This window comes from Physeter macrocephalus, chromosome 8 (genome assembly GCF_002837175.3).
Source record: "Physeter macrocephalus isolate SW-GA chromosome 8, ASM283717v5, whole genome shotgun sequence".
Classification (NCBI taxonomy): Eukaryota; Metazoa; Chordata; class Mammalia; order Artiodactyla; family Physeteridae; genus Physeter; species Physeter macrocephalus.
This window is the reverse complement of record NC_041221.1, coordinates 131,158,704-131,179,293: the sequence shown is the minus strand read 5'-3', so window position 1 is coordinate 131,179,293 and position 20,590 is coordinate 131,158,704. Positions and strand designations below refer to the sequence as shown.

At 50.8% G+C, this 20,590-nt stretch overlaps 2 protein-coding genes across 15 annotated transcripts in view; one reads left to right on the top strand and one right to left on the bottom strand.

The window, feature by feature from the left end:
* JADE2 (jade family PHD finger 2) overlaps positions 1-20,590 on the bottom strand; it is a 122,089-nt gene that overhangs the window by 41,175 nt on the left and 60,324 nt on the right. Inside the window, exons 1-3 of one of the 10 annotated variants that reach the window (XM_028493242.2) lie at positions 2,522-3,188; positions 2,243-2,427; positions 581-709 (exon numbers count right to left, since the gene is read on the bottom strand). The exons of 3 other annotated variants lie outside the window; for them this stretch is intronic. In XM_028493242.2, coding sequence (XP_028349043.1) covers positions 581-646 — 66 coding nt within the window. In that variant the 5' untranslated portion in view covers positions 647-709; positions 2,243-2,427; positions 2,522-3,188. Of the gene's footprint in view, positions 1-580; positions 710-2,242; positions 2,428-2,521; positions 3,189-5,407; positions 5,487-5,881; positions 5,931-6,377; positions 6,638-7,262; positions 7,329-7,943; positions 8,035-20,590 lie in introns of those variants that run through there. 6 more of the 10 variants (XM_028493243.2, XM_007107065.3, XM_028493247.2 and 3 more) reach the window with 6 other exon arrangements.
* Positions 4,135-5,688, top strand: LOC114486765 (alpha-2A adrenergic receptor-like). Of its 5 annotated transcripts, XM_028493252.2 has the most exons (4): positions 4,135-4,543; positions 4,746-4,920; positions 5,142-5,221; positions 5,459-5,590. In XM_028493252.2, the coding sequence occupies exons 1-4, from the start codon at positions 4,145-4,147 to the stop codon at positions 5,588-5,590; spliced, it is 786 nt and encodes a 261-aa protein (XP_028349053.1). In that variant the 5' UTR covers positions 4,135-4,144. The 5 variants fall into 5 exon arrangements, 4 of the variants coding, with proteins under 4 accessions (XP_028349053.1, XP_028349052.1, XP_028349051.1 ...); XM_028493251.2 differs by lacking the exon at positions 5,142-5,221 and having other exon boundaries at positions 5,459-5,688; XM_028493250.2 differs by lacking the exon at positions 5,459-5,590 and having other exon boundaries at positions 4,135-4,507; positions 5,142-5,449.

The window sequence follows — 20,590 nt, the reverse complement described above, 5'->3', positions numbered from 1 at the left end:
CTTTCCTTTGAACCAAGTCTGTTCCAAAGGCCTCCGTGCCTCAGGTGAGCCTCTACTGTCAGTGGCTAATGAAGCCCCAGATGAGGCCTGGGCTCCCCTGCGGCATAGCCTTTTGCCCCATGAAGGCCCTCTCCAAACCAGCAAAGGGGAGAGGGAGGACTCTTTTACCAAAGCTGAAATCGAGGGCCATACACGCAGGTGGGGGATGGGAGTGCCAAGACATGGTCTTGGCCTCTGGTTTTCCTTTTCCACTGCCTCCCCCAACCTCTCCCAAAGCAAGGTCTGCTCTGGGAAAATACCTCGGGGTCACAAGGCACTTGCTTTTAGGGACAGAAAGTGCTCCTGAAACCTTACCTACAAAGAAGACTCTGGGAAAGAAAAGTGTCCCCTTTTCCTACCATTGCCACCAGCCCACTTGCTCTCCCACACCATCCCCAGCACGGAGACACACACGGCTCTCCTTCGGGTCCCCTCTTTGAGTCCCCTCAATGAGCAGCAGCCCACAGCCTCCTCCGCCCCACCGCCAACCCTTGCAAGTCCAGTGGGCGCTCCCTCCAGGACACAGTGAGAATCCACGCACCTTTCCCCTATCTCTACTGCTACCATACTGGTCCAAGCCAGTCTCATCTCTTGCAGGACTCCTCATTCATCTTCCAGCTTCTGCTATAGCTCCCTCATAATCCAAGATCCACACAGCAGCCAGAATAAACTTCAAAAAGCATAAATCAGAACATGTCATGCCCTATTTAAAATCTTTCAAAGGCTTCCTGCTGCTCAAAGGGCAAAACTCAAGCTTCTGACCATAAGACCCTACGTGATCTTACCCCTGCCTACCACATGCTGACCACCGCCCCCATCCTCACCACTTCCCAGCCAAACTGGCCTCCTTTCGTTTCCCGAAACAAACCAAACAGTCCATGATTCAAGACCTGTGCACAGGTGTGCTCTCTGCCTGGAATGGTCTACGCAGCCTAGGCACGTCTGACTTTTCACCCTTCAAGTTTCAGCTTAAACGTCACAGAGGTCTATGCCAGCTGCCTTATCTACAGAAATCCCACCACCCAATCAGCCAGCTTCTTCAGAGCACCCATCACAATTTGTGTTTGTTGAGCTACTTGTTGAATGTCCTTCTCCTTGGGAATATACGTTCCACGAGAGTAAAAAGCGGAACTGTTTGGATCCCTGCTGGCGCCCCAGCACGTAACAGGGGCTTGGTACACATGGAGTGCTGAGTGTGTTCTTGTCTCCTCCCTCTAGAAGTGTGGGACCACACAGCCCAGCTGGCCTGCTCGCAGCTTGCTGGAGCAAACACCCCAGCCCAAGATTTCGTCCCGTTTGCATAGCCCGCCTTCCCTGTCTTAACCTCACACATTTTCCAGGAGGCTTTATTTGGTTGGGCTCCTGGCTAACGATCAATGTCAACTCAGTAATAGGGCAGCAATTTGGTGGCAGATGTTTTCTTGGCAACACTAGCCATTGGTCTTAGTGGGGGCCTCGGGTCTGGACTTGAAACACCAATGCCCAATGCCAGCCCCCTTTTAAAGACCTCTCCACAAATAAACTCAAATAAACACCCTGGGCCTCCATTAACGCCCTTCCAGCTGACCCTGGAAACAGTGGGCCTTTCAGGCCTGCTACTGCAGCAGCTCCCTAGGCAGTTAAAACACCCCAACCTGGCCTCTGGCCTCTCCTCTCTGGGGGCCACCAGGCCTACCCAGCCTGCCACCACACACAGCAGGATTTCGTCTTCCTCCTTAAAAAAAGGGGGGGTGGGGAGGCTTTCAAGCAGGCAATTTACCATTCCAGACACAATCTTTCAAAGAGAAACAAAAACTCTCCCTGTCTGAGGCAGACCACTAAGGCGTGTATGTAATAAGATGCTAATACAATTTAATCATATTTCGGCTGGAAAACCTGTCCTCAGAGCCTGCTTGTGTCGGGAAGGCCAGACATTCAGAAAACAAGAGCTGCACACTGTTAAACCATTTTAAACGGGGGTCAGAGCCCCACTCTTTCCTATCTCTCATTAACTTTGATGCCTTCTCAGGGACAGTAACTGCCATGACAAAAATGATTTTGTATACACAGATGCTCAAACTTACTTCTCCAATCATGGGGGAGCCTAACCCTCCTCCAACACCCATCATTGCCCACCTGCAATTCCAAGTGTCCCAGGGGGCACCCAGCTCCCCTAGAACACACTGTCCACACCCACCCTCCAGACCCAGTTCTGGGGACATACCAAGGGGATCCTGGGAGACAGAAAGGGGCTTTGTCTACTTTGTCCTTCAGCACCTTCGCACCCTACCCTCCACCTCAGAGAGGGCAAAGCTCAGTCCACTCGCTCCCATGGATGGCTGCCCACTGGCAACTGCAGGGTCCTTCTGATCCCTTCTTCAGAGAAGGGAGCTGGCTCTCTGGCCTAGCCTAAAGGGGAGAGATCAAAGGTCAGCTGCATTTGGGTCCTATCCAGGTCATTAATAATAATAGTAAGAATGGCTAATACTAATCAAGTGCTTACCACATGTCTGGCTTTGTACTTAGTCTTCTTTATGCAATATATCGCTTAATCCACACACCCACCATGAGGTAGGTACTGTTATTAACCCCAACTGCAGATGAAGAAACTGAGGCACAGAGCAATTGCCACAGCTGGTGACTGCAAAGCTAGCATTCAAACCTAGACTGTCTGGCTCCAAATAGTGCACCTTGCCCCCCACCAGGGGGTACAGTGTACAGTGTACAGACCTACAACTCCCAGGTATGGCTGGGGTATTCCAGATTCCTATGGGTTTTCTGAGAATCTTCCTGGGTTCCTCATCTTTGAAACACATAGTGAGGGTCCTATGTGGAGGACAGGACAAGCAAGGGGTACCCCCCTCCTCATAACTCTGACTTGGCCTCCCCTTGGAGAACCTAAAGGGAAAACTGTGAGGCCCACAAAGAGCCTGCTGGATGAGCTGTTAAGAATTTGGACTGGAAGCCTCTGACTTGGGTCTTGGGTATAAGACAAGTACCTCCCTGTTAACTGGAACACTGATTAACCAGAATACCTTGCCCCCAACCTCAAGGATGTGGAAATCAGTGTCAAAAGCCTAACCTCATGATTCTGGAAGGACTTGGGGGCTGGGGATCAGCAGTCCCACCTCACCTGTCGACGAAAGCTAAGTGGAGATTTCTGACAGCCTCTTGGATCAGTGTTATTGGCTGTTTAGCCAGGCAATTTAGGGAAAGGAAAAGCCCGTTGGATGGGAAATGTTCTGGACACATTTGCTGCATCTCGAGCCCAAACAACTCTATCCTTAAACACTTCAACTCCAAAAGTGCTGGGGAGACCCTTGGCTAAACAATTTCAAAACCAACATTCACTGCAAGTCTTGCTGCCTGGGGCGAGGACTTCCCTCGGTGAGGCATTTGCTGCGGAACCAAATGCTTTTCCACTCTAAACAACAGCCAACAGCACTTGGGACAACTGAGAGGCCTCCAGATCAAACAAACATCCCTTTTTTCCCCTACCATGCAAACTTTCTCAATAAATTATTCGCCCACTTCGAATCAAAGCCTGTTTTCGCAGCCTGTGACCTAAAAAGCAAATAGCATCTCTTAAACATAAAAGCCCTCCTCCTGCATGGGTCGGCTTTATTACTCATTCCTTCCTCTTACAGTTACTCTGTTGTTATTTTCCTTCTCTTCTTGTTAGATCACTTTGCGAGTCCCAACCCGCCTGAGGAAGATGGGATGGGAGGGATGGTGCCTTCACTTGGGGCCCTAAGGTGGGAGAAGAAGTCAGGGTAGGGGAGAAGCCAGCACCCTGGGAACCCAGGAGACAGGGCCAGGCCTGGTTGGCAGCTCCCTGCCCAGCTCTTCTGCCAAATGTCCTACTGGGAATTTTACCAGTGAAGGGAGTTAATGCCACCCTGGCAGGAGGGGCCAGGCAGCCCTACCACCACCCAGGCCCAGGACTCAGTTTGCAAACATAAACGTTAAAGGGACATCCTCCTCACAGCTTGTCTGGACTCAAAGCTCAGGGCTCCTCCCCCTTGCAACAAAGGCAAGGTGGCAGGTCAGTCGTGCCCACTCAGCTCCTCAGCTCGGAGTGCAAACACGACGCCTCCTGATGACACCCTGCACACTCAGACCCTATATGAAACTTTGTGTCTTGGAATCCCGCAGTAGATGGGGGCGGCGGGGGGGTGGGATAAAGGAGTGGGAGAGAATGTTAAGCGCGGGGCAAGGTTTGGGAGTCTGCAGAGACGAGAGGCGCCGGATGCTTCCTGCCCTTGGCACCGAGAAAAGGGAAACAGCCCTTCCCGTTCCCAGTAGCCCAGGGCAGGAGATCTGCGTTCAAGGTGCTAAGGAAAAATGTCCCGGCCGGCAGCAGAGGTTAAGGGGATTGGGAGGGGGTGGCGCGCGCCTCCAGCCTGCCCCTAAAGGCAGTCCGGGGGACAGCAGGCTGGAGGCGCGCCGGCGTGATTCTGACCGCGGGAGCCGGGAGGAGGAGCCGGAGGTGGCTGCGGGGGGCTCCGGCCCAGTCGAAGGAAGGGCAAGAAGCGGTTCGGGCCGGGGGTGGCGCCGGGAGGTGGCCTTGGCCCCCGGGGCTGGAGGAGGGGCTTAGGCGTAGCGGGTGAGGGCAGCCGAGCCCCTTGGGGGGGTGGCAGCTGTGTGTGGGGATGGTGTGTGTGTAGGGAGGGTGGGTGTCCTGGGCCTCTAGAAGCTATAGCGAAGGCTTCCTGCTTGTCTCGCAGACATTCCCCTTTTCTGACATTAAAGCTACAAGTCATCAGGCTGACCCTCTCTCATCCCTTGGCCTGAAGAAGAGGGTGTCTCAGGGCCCAGGGATAAGCGGGAATGGACCGGAGGGAGCCACAAGTCTGCACCCAGGCGGGGAGGAGGCGGGCAGGAGCGGCTCCGCAGGCGCAGGCGAGTGGGTGGGAAGGAGGGAGGGAGAGAGGGGAGAGGGAGGAAGGAGGTGAGGCCGGGAAGATGCCTCTGCCGGGGGCGGGGCGGGGCCGGGAATCCGGGAGAGGGACTGCAGCGGTGCTTGGTGGGGGTGGGGGCTGCAATGTCACTCATTTGGGAGTCAGGTGTGTAAGTCCCAGGCTCGGGCCGCCGCTTGCCTACATCTTCCCGGTACTACCCAGGGCTCAGGGGTGGAGGCGGACGGCAGGGGACTGCAGAACCGTCCCCAGAGCGGGACGCGAACCGGCAGACTTGGGAGAAGGTAAACAAGGGCCACGCCCCCTGCCGTCGCCCCGCGGGCGCGCACCCGCCGCTCCGGCCGCCGCCGGTACATTTCCACTCCCAGCGCTTCTCCCCCGCTGGACTCCCGCGCAGCCCTGGAGGGGGGGCTGCCCCCGACCCCCAGCCCGCGCCCCCCGCGCTGGGGCTGCGCACCCTCCATACTCACCTGGAAAGGGTATCCCCCGCCCCTCCAAAAAACTGTGCTTAATTTGTGCAGAGCCTCCGCGTCCGGGAGCTGAGCATGCTGCCCCCGCGTGCAGAGCCCGCGTGCACCCAGCCCGGAGAGGGGGCGACAGGGCGGAGGCGGTGGCCCCCGGAAGGTGTCTGGGACCGGACCGGCTGCACGTGAGCCCAACGCAGGGTCATGTGCACCGGCTCAGCCCGGTTCGGCGCCCGGACGTGCTGCGTATCAACAAAATAAACTCGGGGAGACAGGAGGGCAGATAGCCTCGGGTCCTCCGAACCCACGTCCCCGGCCGCGCGACCTCCTCTCCGCACAGGTCTCCCGCCGCAGCCCCTCCGCCCTGCCAGAGCCCGCGGGGCAAGTTGCAGCCCCGGCGCGCCCCCGCCCGCCCGCGCCCCCTCCCCGGCCCGGGGGCGCTTTGCCGCAGTCATTAATAAAGAAGGTCGCCAAGCTCACCCTTCCAAAAGTTGTTGTTGCATGCGCCCCTCTCAGCCTCCCCGCAATGTACTCTTTAAAACACGACTGACCAACATGCGCAATCTCTCTCCCCTGTGCTGTGCATCGGCACCCCCCCCCCCCCGCGCGCTGGCTTCCTAGAACAAGCAGCCAGCAGGAGAGAGAGGGAGCGAGCGAGCAAGAGAGAGAGAGAGAGTGCGAGGGAGCGAGGAGCGCTGGAGATCTGTTGCAAAAACACAAAATAACGCCGTGGAGATGCGCAGGGCCAGTCGCCGGGGGCTGGATCTTACCTTGCTCCGCGGTGCCCTTCTCGGCACCCCCCCCCCCCCCGCGCGCTGGCTTCCTAGAACAAGCAGCCAGCAGGAGAGAGAGGGAGCGAGCGAGCAAGAGAGAGAGAGAGAGTGCGAGGGAGCGAGGAGCGCTGGAGATCTGTTGCAAAAACACAAAATAACGCCGTGGAGATGCGCAGGGCCAGTCGCCGGGGGCTGGATCTTACCTTGCTCCGCGGTGCCCTTCCGAGGGCCGCTAACCCCGGCTATGCGCCGCGGCTGGGGCCGGCGTGGGAAGGATGCTCCTGAAACCCGGAGCTCCTGGGGCCGGCGCAGGCGGGCGGGGGGCGCGCATCCATCCGGGGTCGTGGCGAGGGAGGCGGCCGGGCCCGTGGGGTCCCCGGCACCGCACCCGGCCGGGGACTGTCAGCCCGCCAGACCTAAGCCCTTGCCGCTAGGAGTGGGTGCAAAGTAACTCCATGGACGCTTCTAACCCCCCCCCCAATAGCCTCCAACTGCGATGGCCGCGGTCGGCACCATTCACCAACCCCCCCTGTGTATGTTTCTGTTTCTTTTTAAACCAAGACTTCCTTGTGATCTCTTTAGAAAAAAAAAATGTGTTGGGGTGGGGGTGGGGTGGGGGCGGGCGGGAGGAGCGAGGGAGGGGGAGTAGCCACTTTTTTCTTATTCACTCGGATTTCCACTCCTGACACCCCCCCTCGCCCCTACACCCCCCCGCCCAGTTGTTTGGCTTCAGCTGCGGGTTCAGGTAGCGTTGCAGGCCTCCGGGGGGAGGGTACCCTGCCGGACCGCCCTCTTGCCTGCACCTCGGGCCTGGACTCCCCACGGGCTCTGGGGCGCCCCCAGCCCGCCCTGTCCCCAGGGCCGGGCCCAAGCAGCGGCTGCGCCCGTGCAAGTCCCATCAGGTCTGCTCACACTTCACACACTCACACACATACCCCGCCCCTCCACTCTCTCACTCACACTTTCTGCTCACACCCCGCCCCCTTCGCGCCCCAGACCCGGGCGGCGCCCCCCGCAACCTTACGAAAAAAAAAAAAAAAGCAAGCTTATACTTAAAAAAATCTTTTGGCGCCATATTAATGACGTACTTAAAATTTGCCATTTCTCCCTGCGTCAAAAAGACGTTTCTTTGCAAATAACAGCCTGAAGGCGACACTCGCGGAGGGAACGAGGTTTGCACTGAGCACCCCGCCTCCCGGGGTTCCAGCGCTGGAAGACCCTCGCTCTAGGCCCTGATCCTGAATCGCTGGTTTTAAAATGCGAAACGAATAAATCGCGTGGCGTTTCGCAGCGCCAGAAGTGAGCAGAAAGTGCTGGCAGGAGCGGAGGGGAGGGGCGCGCGCGAGTCTGGGGGAGGGGGCGCGGCTCTCCTCCCCCACCCACAGCAGATGGAAACTAACATGCCGGGCGGGGGAAACTTGAAATTGTGGGCGACCTCAAGAAGGAGGGGCGGTCCGTAGAGAGGGTCCCTCTCGGGTTCGTCACCCCCTCCCCCCGCCCGAGTGCCTCCTGGCGCCCAGCTCTGCCCCGCATTTCCGGGGGGTAGGGAACGCAGTGATGGGTGGGTGGGTGGCTGCATGTCCTGGGCCCGGTAGGAGTTTGCCCCGGGGTAGCCACCTCCCCCTTGTTCGTCCTTCCCAGTCCCCCTAAAGGGTTAAAAACCAAGGGGCAACTTCCAAGGATTGGCACTTGGCGAGGAAGCGGGGCGCCCCTCTCCCCACCCTTCGCCTCCTCGCCCCTCCTCCTCCGGCTCCACTTCCCGACTTGACCTTGTGGTGCACAAACAGTGCGCTGGGATCCTCGCAGTTTCTGGAAGAAGAGCTTGCGCTCGCCAGGCAGGCGGGCTGTCGGGCGGCTCTCGGGCGGTGGCGGGGCCTTGGGTCCGTTCCCGGAGCCGCGGGCCACACCCACCCAACCCGCTGCGCCCGCCGCGCTCACCTTCTCTCGAGGAAGGAGCAGAGCTGGCCTTCTGGATGGGGAGAAGTGGGGGGCAAGCTGCAGCCTTCTCAGATGCTCCCAGCTAGGGAGCGGGTGGTCTGGTCTCAGGCGGGGTTTTGTGGGGGGGGACCTGGGAGCCTGGCCCAATATCCTCAAAGCATCATTGCCAACTTTTTCTTCCCCCTCCTTTTTGGCTGCCCCTCAAAGATGATCCAATAATTTCTTCACCTCACCTTTGGCTTTGAAGGCACGTGGGTGAGTTGTGAACTGAGACAGAAACCACCTTCCCTCTCCAAGACTGAAGTTTGCTTATTCTTTCTTTCCCCTCCACCCCTTCTGTGGAAAGATAAATATTCAATTTACATAAGATGACATTTATGTGACAACTAAGAAGATTCCCCGGTGGAATGTTGTGAACACATTTGCTTATAGGAGAAATAAATCTAATAATAAACAAACTCATAATAACAGCACAAATCCTCTGACAGGGTGGATTGTCTACACAACAGAGGGAGATGATGGATGCTGAAATAAGCACTTTTTGCAACAGGAAAGAAATACGAGCTCAAAGAGAGTCGCTGCAACATTTCCTTGGCCTTCATTCACAAAGTCTGGGGAGGCTTGTCTGGCAAGACTGAGGGGCTAGGTATCACCTCCCAGTTAGACCTGGTTCTAGCTTTTAGTGGTCAGTTGGTAGGATTTTCCCAACCTCAAACTCAGTGCCTAGAAACAGATGTTGCAGGTTGTGAGCACGTAACAAAATGGTTAAATACCTGGGCTCTAATCCTGGCTCTGAAGTTCAGAGGCTGCTTCATGTGGGCAAGTGAATTCATCTCTGGGTCTCTTTTTCCTTTTTTGTAGAATGGGGTAGTTGGAGGCTTCCTGAGGCCCTGTGTGTGTGTGTGTGTGTGTGTACACACACACACACACATACACACACACACACACTATAAGTGTACAGCAGGGCCTGGCTCAGAGTGTGCAGTGCACATTAGCACTTTTTCCTGGTGCCTACATTTTAGAAGGGTGTGAATACACTCCCTGAAAGCTCTTAGCACTGAGAAACTGAGGGACATACACAAGATCTCCCAGTGTGGGCAAAAGGGAAGGCCAGGAGAAAAAACTAAATGATTGTGGCCTTCATGGTCAAGATCCAGATGGTAGCCACACATATGAGGTGAGAGTGGAGGTACCAGTTTACAGTGGCCCAGTTCAAGGGGACTGCTCTTGTTGGGTCTAGTTGCAGAGGGTTTACATGCAGGAGAGGACTGGACAGGCTCCTCCTCTTAGCCATCAGGATCCCATGGCAAGCCGTTACAAAATGACCTAGAGGAGGAAGAGGGAGTGGATGACCATTTACAGGGCACCTGCTCTGTGCTGTGGACTGTTAGTCATCCCATTTCATCCTCACAAAAACCATGCTACCTATTCAGAAAGGTTTAGCAGCTTACCAACAGTCACACAGCTAGCAAGTGGTGGCAGAACTGGCACCTAGTCCAGCAGACCCCAGGACCTATGTGCTTTCCATTTTACCACACTTTACCACATTTTACCACACCAGAAATAAAAAGTATTAGTATTATTGGTTTGATCAGGGATGGGAGCCTGATCGCTATATTGGCAAGAAGAAAGAATTTTATGAGCAGCACTTTGTTTCTGAGGTGGTCCCCTGAGTCTGGGTACGATCCAGATCACCTAAAGAGTCCTTGGAAGACACTTCTTGTTTAGGATCGGGCGCTCCATCAGAATCCTTGACTTCCCACAGCTCTCTGCTACTGTTTAAGGTTAACCTTGGAAATGTAAATAGAATGATAGCATTAAAGCTAATTATAACTCCTTAATCCTTCTTAAAAGTTGCACAAATCATTCATTAACTTTTTACAAAAAAAAAAAAGAGAAGAAACATGGTGTCCTTGGAGATGTAATCATTCATTTTTTTCAACAAATATTTATTGAGTGCCTTCTGTATTCCAGGCATCATTCTGGGTGCTAGGAACACAGCACAAACATGACAGACAAAAATGCGTATTCTCATGCAACTCACTTTCTAGTTAAAGGAAATACACAATTTTTTTTTTTTTTTTTTGCGGTACGCGGGCCTCTCGTTGTGGCCTCTCCCGTTGCGGAGCACGGGCTCTGGACACACAGGCTCAGCGGCCATGGCTCACGGGCCTAGCCGCTCCGTGGCATGTGGGATCTTCCCGGACCGGGGCATGAACCCGTGTCCCCTGCATTGGCAGGCGGACTCTCAACCACTGCGCCACCAGGGAAGCCCACAATTTTTTTAAAAGTTAAAAAAATATTATATTTGAAGGTGAGTAAGTGCTGTGGAGAAAAATTAAGTAGAAAGGGGGATAGGGAATGTGAGGATGCAATTTAAATAGAGTCCTCAGGGAAGAGCTGGCTGAGAAGGTGGCTTTTGAGTAAAAGGAGGTGAAGGAATGAACTGTGAGAGTTTATGGAGGAAGAGCATTCTAAGCTAGGGCTTCTTAACCTGGAGTCATAGACACCTCCCTCTAGAGGTCTGAGTATAGAATTCAGGGGGTCTCAACCTTAGACAGGAAACAAAAACTATATTTTAATTTTCACTAGTTAAAATTTGGCGTGTTCTTTGATTATGAATGCAGACAGCAAATCACAGTGATATTAGCAGCACCTGTGACACTGTTGCCAGTAGAAATCACAGATATTTTCATATCACATTATAGTTGCTGCAAATATCTTAAAATATCATGACACTCATCACTACTTCAAACTTATGCTGCTAGCTCTTGTAATTTAATGAATTAATAAGAAACACATACATTACTATATTACACATTTTAAAAATATTTTGAGAGTTGTATTTCAGTATAGTTGGTCTTCTTTATAATTTATGAAGCTTATTTTATGGATTTAAAGATATTATACTCAGGAGTCCACAGGCATCACAGGCTGCCAAAGGGGTCCATAGCATGAAATAAAGGTTAAGAACCACTGTCTACACAGATACCAGTGAGTGCAAAAACCCTGAGGCAGGAATGTGCTTAATATGTACACGTACAAGGAAGAGATTATATAGGGCATTGTTAAGAATTTGGCTTTTGCTAGGGATAATATGGAGGGTTTTGAGCAGAAGAATGACATGTTCTGACACTGGGTTTTGCAGGTCACTCTGCTGCCAGATGAAGGACAAACTGAAGGGGAAAGGCTGAAGCAAGAAGATCAGTTAGGAGGTCATAACAATAAAACAGGTGGGAGAGGATGTTAACTTGGACTAGAGTAGTAGCAGTAGAAGTAATCAAATTCTGTATATATTTTGAAGATAGCTCTGACAGGATTTGTTGATGGGGTGTGAGAAAACAAGAAGTCAAATTTGACAATAAGAGTGTTTGCCTTGAACCAATGCAAAGAGGGAGCTTCCATTAACCTAGATGGGGGAAACTGTGGAAGGAGTAGGTTTGGGGGAAGAATAAGGAGCTCAGCATTAGACATGTTAAGCTTGAGATGCGTATTAGGTATCTAAATGCAGCCATCCTGTAGGCAGCTAGAAATGGCAGCCTTAGCCCAGGGACGAGGTCTGGGGAAGAATAAGGAGCTCAGCATTAGACATGTTAAGCTTGAGATGCATATTAGGTATCTAAATGCAGCCATCCTGTAGGCAGCTAGAAATGGCAGCCTTAGCCCAGGGACGAGGTCTGGGGAAGATACCATTTGAGAGTCTTCAGCAGGTGGATGGTACTTAAAGCTATAGGGCTGTTTGAGATCACCAAGGAAGTGGGTGTAGAAAGAGAAGAGGTCCAAGGATGGCAACTTTGGGCACTGCAAGGTTAAGAGGTCTGGAAGATGAAGAAGAATCAGCAAGATGGTGTTAAAAAAGAAGTATCCAGATGTTTCTCCAAAGAAGAGATACAAATGACCACAAAGCACAAGAAAAGATGCTCAACATCACTAATCATTAAGGAAATGCTACACTGAGGTACCGCCTTACACCCCTTAGGACAGCTACTATTAATAAAACAAACAAACAAACAAACAGAAAATAACAAGTGTTGGCAAGGATGTAGAGAAATTAGAATGATTGCACACTGTTGATGGGAATGTAAAATAGTACAGCCACTGTAGAAAACAGTATGGCCATTCCTCAAAAAATTAAAAATAGAATTACCATATGATCCAGCAATTCCATTTCTGGTATGTACTCAAAAGAATTGAAAGCGGGGTCTTGAACAGGTATTTGTACACGCGTGTTCACAGAGCATTATTCACAATAGCTAAAATGTGGAAAAAAACCAGTGTCCACTGATGGATAAATGTATAAGCAAAATGTGGTATATATACAGAATGGAATATTTTTCAAATTTAAAAAGGAACGGGGCTTCCCCGGTGGTGCAGTGGTTGGGAATCTGCCTGCCAATGCAGGGGACACGGGGTCGAGCCCTGGTCCGGAAGATCCCACATGCGGTGGAGCAACTAGACATGTGCGCCACAACTGCTGAGCCTGCGCTCTGGAGCCTGCGATCCACAACTACTGAAGCCCGCGTGCCACAACTACTGAAGCCCGCGCGCCTAGAGCCTGTGCTCTGCAACAAGAGAAGCCACCGCAGTGAGAAACCCACGCACCGCAATGAAGAGTAGGCCCCTCTCGCCGCAACTAGAGAGAGCCCGCGCGCAGCAACGAGGACCCAACGCAGCCAAAAATAAATAAAATTTTAAAAAATAATAAAAAATAAAATAAAAAAGAAGGAAATTCTGCAATAGGTTACAATGTGGGTGGACCTTGAGGTCCTTACGCTGAGTGAAATAAGCCAGTCACAAAAAGACAAATGTTGTATGATTCCACTTGTACGAGATATCTAGAGTAGTGAAATTCATAGAGACAGAAAGTAGAATGGTGGTTGCCAGGGGCTGGGGAAAGGGGAAAATGGGGAGTTATTGTTTAACGGATATAGAGTTTCAATTTTACAAAATCAAAGAGCCCTGGAGATGGATGGTGGTGATGGTTGCACAACAATGTGAATGTACTTAATATCACTGAACTGTACACTTAGAAAAGGTTAAGATAGTAAAATTTATGTTATGTATATTTTCCCACATTAAAAAAAAAGTGAAAAAAGAAGCAACAGCATTCAGAGAAATAGAAGGAATATCCTGGAGCCAAGTGAAGAGAGTTTCAGGAAGGAGGAAAGCCCTATGACCAAAGCTGCAAAGGCGTCAGGTAAGATAAGGACTGACAACTGATCATTAGGTTCAGCCAGATGGAGGCCACTGGTGATCTTGACAAGAGCCATGTCAACAGAGTGGGAAGAGCACAAGTTTGAATGAGTGAAGACAGTGGGAATATTTATAGTTGTTACAGCTTATTCCAAGATACCACCTGAAAATGAGAGGTAATCTGTATATACATGATTGTAGAAATGGATGACTATATATGTGTAGAAATGCAATTGAAACTACTTTTGTTGAGGACATTCCAGTTGCCAGGCATGGTCATGGATGCTACAGATACTGAGAGAAATAAAACACATTCACTGCCTTCCAAGATTTCCTAAGAGTTCCCAATCCAGCAAACTTTGTGGACACATGAAATACACACAAAGTGATATATGTGGCTAAAAATACACACAGTCAGCCTGGGCATCAGTTTTTCCAGTATAACAGACAATATGGTTAAAACTGTACTCCAGATTCAGGCAGTTGTGGGTTTGGTCCTGTCTCCACTATTCACCAGCTCTGTGACTTTGCACAAATCAGTTTCCTTAATTTCCTCCTCTGTAAATTAAGGATGCAATAATTTCCAAACGTTAGTGTGCCTGGGATGCTTGTAAAAAATGTAGATTTTGGGTCCTCATCCCTAAAGGGCCTCAATGGGCAGGTCTGGGGCAGGGCCTGAGCATCTGCATTTTTAACAAGCACCTAGTCATGCTTGATGCTGTTGACCTTGAACCACACTTTTTGAAACACTTAGAACTTACCCACATGGTACCAAGAATTGGCCTGGCACTTCACTAATTGCTCATTTGCTAATAGCCATTCTTCCTGGGGTCCTTATTGGAGACAAAAAAAATCTTTCTAATAACCTGCAATTTATGTCCAGAAGCAGAGGTCCAGCATACTGTAAGCACCCTAAATTGAGAAAATAGCATGATAATTATTCAACCTTTATTTATCAAATATTTATTGAGTGCCTACTATGTTCTAGACAGTATTCAAGGACTGGAGAGACAGAAAATATCTGACTCAATAATTTGTCTGGGGGCTTCCCTGGTGGCGCAGTGGTTGCGCGTCCGCCTGCCGATGCAGGGGAACCGGGTTCGCGCCCCGGTCCGGGAGGATCCCACATGCCGCGGAGCGGCTGGGCCCGTGAGCCATGGCCGCTGAGCCTGCGCGTCCGGAGCCTGTGCTCCGCAACGGGAGAGGCCACAACGGAGGGAGGCCCGCATACCACAAAAAAATAAAATAAAAAAAATAATTTGTCTGAGTCATTAAGGTAGGCAGAAGCCCAGATGCAGTTAGCCATGCTCTCTAGCAGCCAACCTCTGTGCCAGGTGAGAAGTCCTATGTTCACTCACTATAGCTGCTTAAGACAGTACTTGTCCAACCATAACATGCACATAAATCACCTGGGATATTGTTCAAATGCAGATTCTGATTCTTTAGGTCTGGGGTGGGGCCTGCGATTCTGCATCCCTAACAAGTTCCCAGATGCTGCTGATGCTGCTGGTCCATGGATCACACTTGAAGTAGCACAGGTTTAGAGGGTTAGGAAAAGTGGATCACAATACTTAACCTAACATTAGAGTTCCTGGAGAAGTCCTGGGAAACCTGAAGGGAAGAAGTGAAATCTGGGAAGATTGCATAGATATAAGTGAGGTTCACTCACATTTTCTTCTGTCTCCTCTGTTTCTGGAATCCAATCCTTACCCTCCCACATATAGTCAGTGGCATTAGGTGGCCTCCCCTAAGGGAGGGTGAACGTTCATTTTGTTGGCCATTCAGTAAATATTTCCTGGCTGCCTATTCTGTGTCAAGCCCTGTGCAAAGCACATAGTTTGGCATTCAAGAGAGGACAAATTCAGCAGCTTCTGCCTCCTAGGCTCTAAACAGGGGCTGCACTTGGGGTTTGGAACAGAAAGAAAAGCTGCCCAGGGCTGTGCCTGTGGCTGAAGACACTGACCTGGCAAGATCCAGCCTTGGCTTTTTCTGTGGTGCTACAAATGCATGCTGGGGAGAGGAACCCCTCTGGAGCCTTTGCCAGCTGGTTTAGAGATGGTATTGACCAGCCCCAGGAGATGTCTAGATGATGTGCCAGCCAGGCCACCTGTCCGTTCTCAGACTCTCAGCCCCAGCCCAGTGGCCACAGATGGCAGAAGGCAAAGAAGATCCCTGGGGCCTCCAAACACCTCCCCAGAAACTGGCAGCAGGCAGTTACTCCAGCCAAGTCAGGGGCCAGCTTGACCAGAGTCAAAGTGTGAGACACCCCACTCGGAGCTGAGGGGTCTGGCCCAATCCAAGAACTGCTGAGAAGCAAAGGCACTGGCTCCAAATCAAGTTGAACAGTGTAAGAAAAACCCTTTCTACTTTTCCCAGGGTTTCTCATAAATCAAAGCACCCCCCTCCAATGTGGCAGCTTTACAAAGACCCTTCCCATGCATTTACTGATGAGTTCATAGCCATACTGGAGGTAACTTGATTTTATTAGAAATAGCAAGCATTTTACAAGCACCTATACAAACAAGGCTCTGTCTTAGGGCAGTGAGTTCCAGGTCAAGATCCTGTCTTCTAGGGATCTAGGCCCATTTAGGAAGACAAGTCCTTAAGCATAGATGGGATGGTCAAGGTAGAACTGTCTTGGAGCCTGTGAGGTATAATGGTCAAGAGAGTTTCTTTAAAAGAGCCTGGGGATGGACCTACATATAGATGGCAATTCAGATGATGAGAGGATGGAGGATGTTCCAGAGAGATGGGTAGTGTCTGCTTGGTCTATAGCCGTGCAGTACGGTATACACCATGATGCTCATAGCTGGCCCCAAGATTCTTCCTGAAAAGGGAACCACCCTTTGTACAGGAAAATATACTAGTATGCTTCTTGAGGGTGAAAGGTGAGACGCTATGGTTGTCCCAAGTTGGAAGGAGGATATGAGAATGTACAGTCTACTTCCAGGAATCTCCCCCAGAGAGATCCCCTGATGTGGGCACAAGAGGATCTGTTTAAGAGCATCATTACAGTATTGTTTATAACAGTGAAAACTTGAAATAGCTTGAATATTTGTCACTAGAGAACTCACTACATAAACCAAGAGCAAAAAGAAGAAGGCATCAAACTAAGAAGCATTGTGTGTCTGATGTAGGAAGAGCCCTAATAAAAGTGTTAAGTGAAAAGAAAGTTTCAGGGTAATATGTACAGTATGATCCCAATTACTTTAAAAAATACCTACAAAAGTCTACATTTTAATCTGAACACAGACACACAGATATATGTAATTTCATAGAAAAAAATGAAGTGTCTGGTGATGACCAGTTGCCTATGTTGGAGCATAAAGAGTGAGGATGAGCAGGGGTAAGGGGCTGGGGTAGGGCTGTGGAGGTGGAGAGGAAAAGGTGACCCTGTGGTTGCTGGGGAGTCTCAAGAAGCCCTTTGCACCTGGGCAGTGCTGGTTGCCCCACAGGTGCTTAGAATTCTCCAAGAACAGAAGCATCAGTGGGGTGGAGGGACGTGCTCCCCAAGCCCAACAATGGTTAGACTGTGGTCCTGGCAGGCAGGGACAAGAAGCCTGCTCTCTGGTCTAACTCCAGTGCTGACTCCTAGGTGGCCTGGAGCCTGTTTGGACTTCTCCAGCTGGCCCGGTCTGAGATTCTAAGTCTATTCCAGACCCTTCCCATGGAGGTTGAGCTCCAGGAAGGGCATGGTAAAGCCCTACTTGGCATTTGGCCTGCTGAGACTTGGGCATGAGTCAGACTGCGACTGGGAACCAGTGTGGGAAGAGAGAAGTTTCTGAGCAGCATGGCCTCTGGGAGGAGCTCCCTCCTCTGACAGGTAGAGCACGTTTTCTTCTCAACACATCTGGCATGAGGATACCTGGTCCAGCTTGTCTCCTTAGGGAATAAATGTCGGGATAATTCATTACCTGGTGGTAGCTAAACAGTTAGTGAAATCCACTGAGTGAGGGCTTTGGCTTGAGTGAGAGAAGTAGATGGTGCCTGAGGCCAGGGCTTGGGCTCTGGGCCTGTGGGATGTTGGTGTGATCTGTGCACAGGTGAACACCTGTTCTGTATACAATTCCTATGGTTGGTCTGGGCTGGCTTCAGGTTACAGGGATGTGTTACAAGAGGTCCCTGACCTGAGGCTACCACAGATGTAGAAGGGGCATACATCAGGTTTGCATAGGGTCAAATATGGAGATAGGATTCAGGCTCAATGTGGAGCCAGAAGCAGCAAGGCCAGCTGGCTCTGAGATGCCTCACTGCAGTCAAGGCTTCATTAATGGTGTCCTGACCTTGACCAGCCTCCCATTGCCAGGAAGTATTCCAGGGTGCAAGATGGCTACCTTAGAGCCTCCTGCAGGCACTAATGAGCAAGCTATTCCTCCTTTAGGACTATCGACAAAGTGACCTGTAAGCCTGGGGTGACCTTGGGCACTATAACTGATGGACATCTAGGACCTACAGCTCTGGCAGGTGGCGCGCTGCTTCCAAATGTGCTGGATCTCCTGCAATGGGCCCTGGGGAGAGGCTTGGACAGGAATTGGCGCTGGATGCCTGTGCAACAGAGATGCTTGGAAACAAGGGTATTCTTGTTGAGCTGCTCTCCACCTAGGCCAGCTCCAGGCAGCTTATCCACCTAACACAGGTCCTTTAGGAGAGTTCTACAGAAGAAGGAAACCCTGCATTACCCTGCCATCCAGCTAGGGCAGGAAAGGCAGTTTCCTAGGGTGCAAGGGGAACTGTGTTTAGCAATGGGGACTCCCCTGGAGAGCTTCTGCCATTGGGCATCTAGTTCCTTATCTCCCTGATCCCCAACTGCTTTCAGAGTTCAAGGAGAGGCAAGCAGTTCTTAAGTGCCCCGTCCTCTGGCTAACCAGGCAGGGAGGGTAGGCCCAGGGAAGAGCAGGCACCATCCTTGCCTCATATCTCACAAACCAGGTAAGGAGGTGAGATACCTAGAGTGGAAACAAGATGAGGCAGGACATAAGTCAGTGCAGAAGTGTCTGCTTTGGCCCTGTGTGTGCGTGGGGGGAAGGAAGGAGCCTCTATGTGGGGAGAGAGGGAAGGGAGAGGGTGCACACGTGCTTGTGTGTGCATGTGTGCATTTGTGTGTACCCATGTGTATGTGTATGTGTGCGTTGTGTCATTGTGTCTGCATGTACCCACACATGCTTGATGCTACATCTCTGGAGTTCCTGTCTTTTGTGCTATTTGCCCAGACAACCTAAAAATAATTTCCACTTAACTTTAGGATTTGTTATTTGATACATAACATGCGTGCCCAGCAGATATACTTTTCTACCCACACTTTATCTAAGATCAAGTTAAAATGAGTCTGCATTATTTATGCATACACGGGATGGCTAGTGAGCAAAAGTCAGACTAGAACACCTTGGATTTGTCTGGAAAGTTCATATAAAAATGGTCTCTATGGACTTCCCTGGTGGTGCAGTGGTTAAGAATCCGCCTGCCAATGCAGGGGACATGGGTTCCATCCCTGGTCTGGGAAGATCCCACATGCGGTGGAGCAACTAAGCCCGTGTGCCACAACTACTGAGCCTGCGCTCTAGAGCCTGCGAGCCACAACTACTGAGCCTGCATGCCGCAACTACTGGAGCCCGTGTGCTGCAACTACTGAAGCCCGCGCGCCTAGAGCCTGTGCTCTGCAACAAGAGAAGCCACTGCAGTGAGAAGCCCACGCACCACAACGAAGAGTAGCCATGGCTCGCAGCAACTAGAGAAAAGCTGGCGCGCAGCAGCGAAGACCCTACACAGCCTAAATACATAAATAAATAAATAAAAATTTTAACAAAAGGTCCCTATGTGGATAACAAATTTGAACAGTGCACATGGATTGGCACTGATGGCATTGATGGTGATGATGATGATGATGATGGTAAAGCGAACCAAATATAGCTACTGGGGAGGTGTCATCAGCCCTTTATCTCACCGATACACAACATAAAATTGGGCACATAGCAAGTACCCAGCGAGTATTCACTGAATTTATTTGCAGACGTTGAGAATGTCCACGTATGTGACACATGCAAATACGGAGCTAGATGATTGGTAATTCATCATGGACAGAGGACAACTAAATGATAGATTGACTCTTTCTTTCCTTCTTTCTTTCTTTCTTCCTTCCTTCCTTTCTTTCTTTTCTTTCTCCCTTCCTTCCTTCCTCTCCCTCTCTCTCTCTCTCTCTCTCTTTCTTTCTCTCTTTCTTTCTATGTTGGCTGCATTGGGTCTTCATTGCTGCGCATGGGCTTTCTCTACTTGTGGCGAGCAGGAGCTACTCTTCGTTGCGGTGCGCGGGCTTCTCATTGTGGTGGCTTGTCTTTGTTGCAGAACACAGGCTCTAGGCTCATGGGCTTCAGTAGTTGTGGCACGCGGGCTCTAGAGTGCAGGCTCACTAGTTGTGGCACATGGGCTTAATTGCTCCACTGCATGTGGGATCTTGCTAGACCCGGGCTTGAACCTGTGTCCCCTGCATTGGCAGGCAGATTCTTAACCACTGGGCCACCAGGGAAGTCCCTAGATTGACTTTAAAAGTCAGTTTATTGGATTGATGGCTGAGGGGTGATGCAATTATTAGATTGAAAGATTAAAGCCATGGAGGAATGACAGATTGGTAAATAACTTGCTGATACCTGATAAGGGGTAGGAAGAGAGATAAATTGTGACCAGGTGACAGGTCAATAGATCCATGGCCAGGTCCAAATAGGTAGGTAGAAAGGAAAACAGAAATGAAGTGAAAGAGTGAAAGAGACAGACACGAGGATGAGAGAGATACTGTTAGGCAGAATAATGCCCCCTAAAGATGTCTATGCTGTGCTCCCCAGAACCTGGAATATGTTACTTATATAGCAATAGGGACTTTGCTGATATGATTAAATTAAGGACCTGAGATGGAGGGATTATCCTGGATTATCCAGATGGGCCCAATCTAATCACATGTCCTCCCACTGACCTCTCTTTCACCATGCTTCAGCCTCCCCTGCCTTCTGTTCAGTTCCTCATCATGTCAAGCTCATTCCTACCTCAGGGCCTTTGAACACACTGTTTCCTCTGCCTGCTCCTTTTTGTCACTCAGATCTCAGTTCAAATGAGAGTTGCTTCCCTGCTTCCAGATTTTTGTCCCGAAGCCTTGAGAACACTCCGTTCCTGCGACTGGGCTGGGGCAACGGGATGTCCAAGCTCCTAGCCTGCTCTGGCTGGCATTATCCCCAGCCCTGGGTCCCGCCCAAGGCTGCGGGATGGAGCAGTGTGCATGAGTCATCAAGCCACATACAGT

Coding starts and splice junctions, on each gene's coding strand:
- LOC114486765 (XM_028493249.2), top strand. CDS start 4,145: ATGAAACTTTGTGTCTTGGAATCCCGCAGTAGATGGGGGCGGCGGGGG. Junction 4,544..4,745: donor CCGGCCCAGTCGAAGGAAGG/GCAAGAAGCGGT, acceptor CTTGTCTCGCAG/ACATTCCCCTTTTCTGACAT. Junction 4,921..5,141: donor GAGCGGCTCCGCAGGCGCAG/GCGAGTGGGTGG, acceptor GGTACTACCCAG/GGCTCAGGGGTGGAGGCGGA.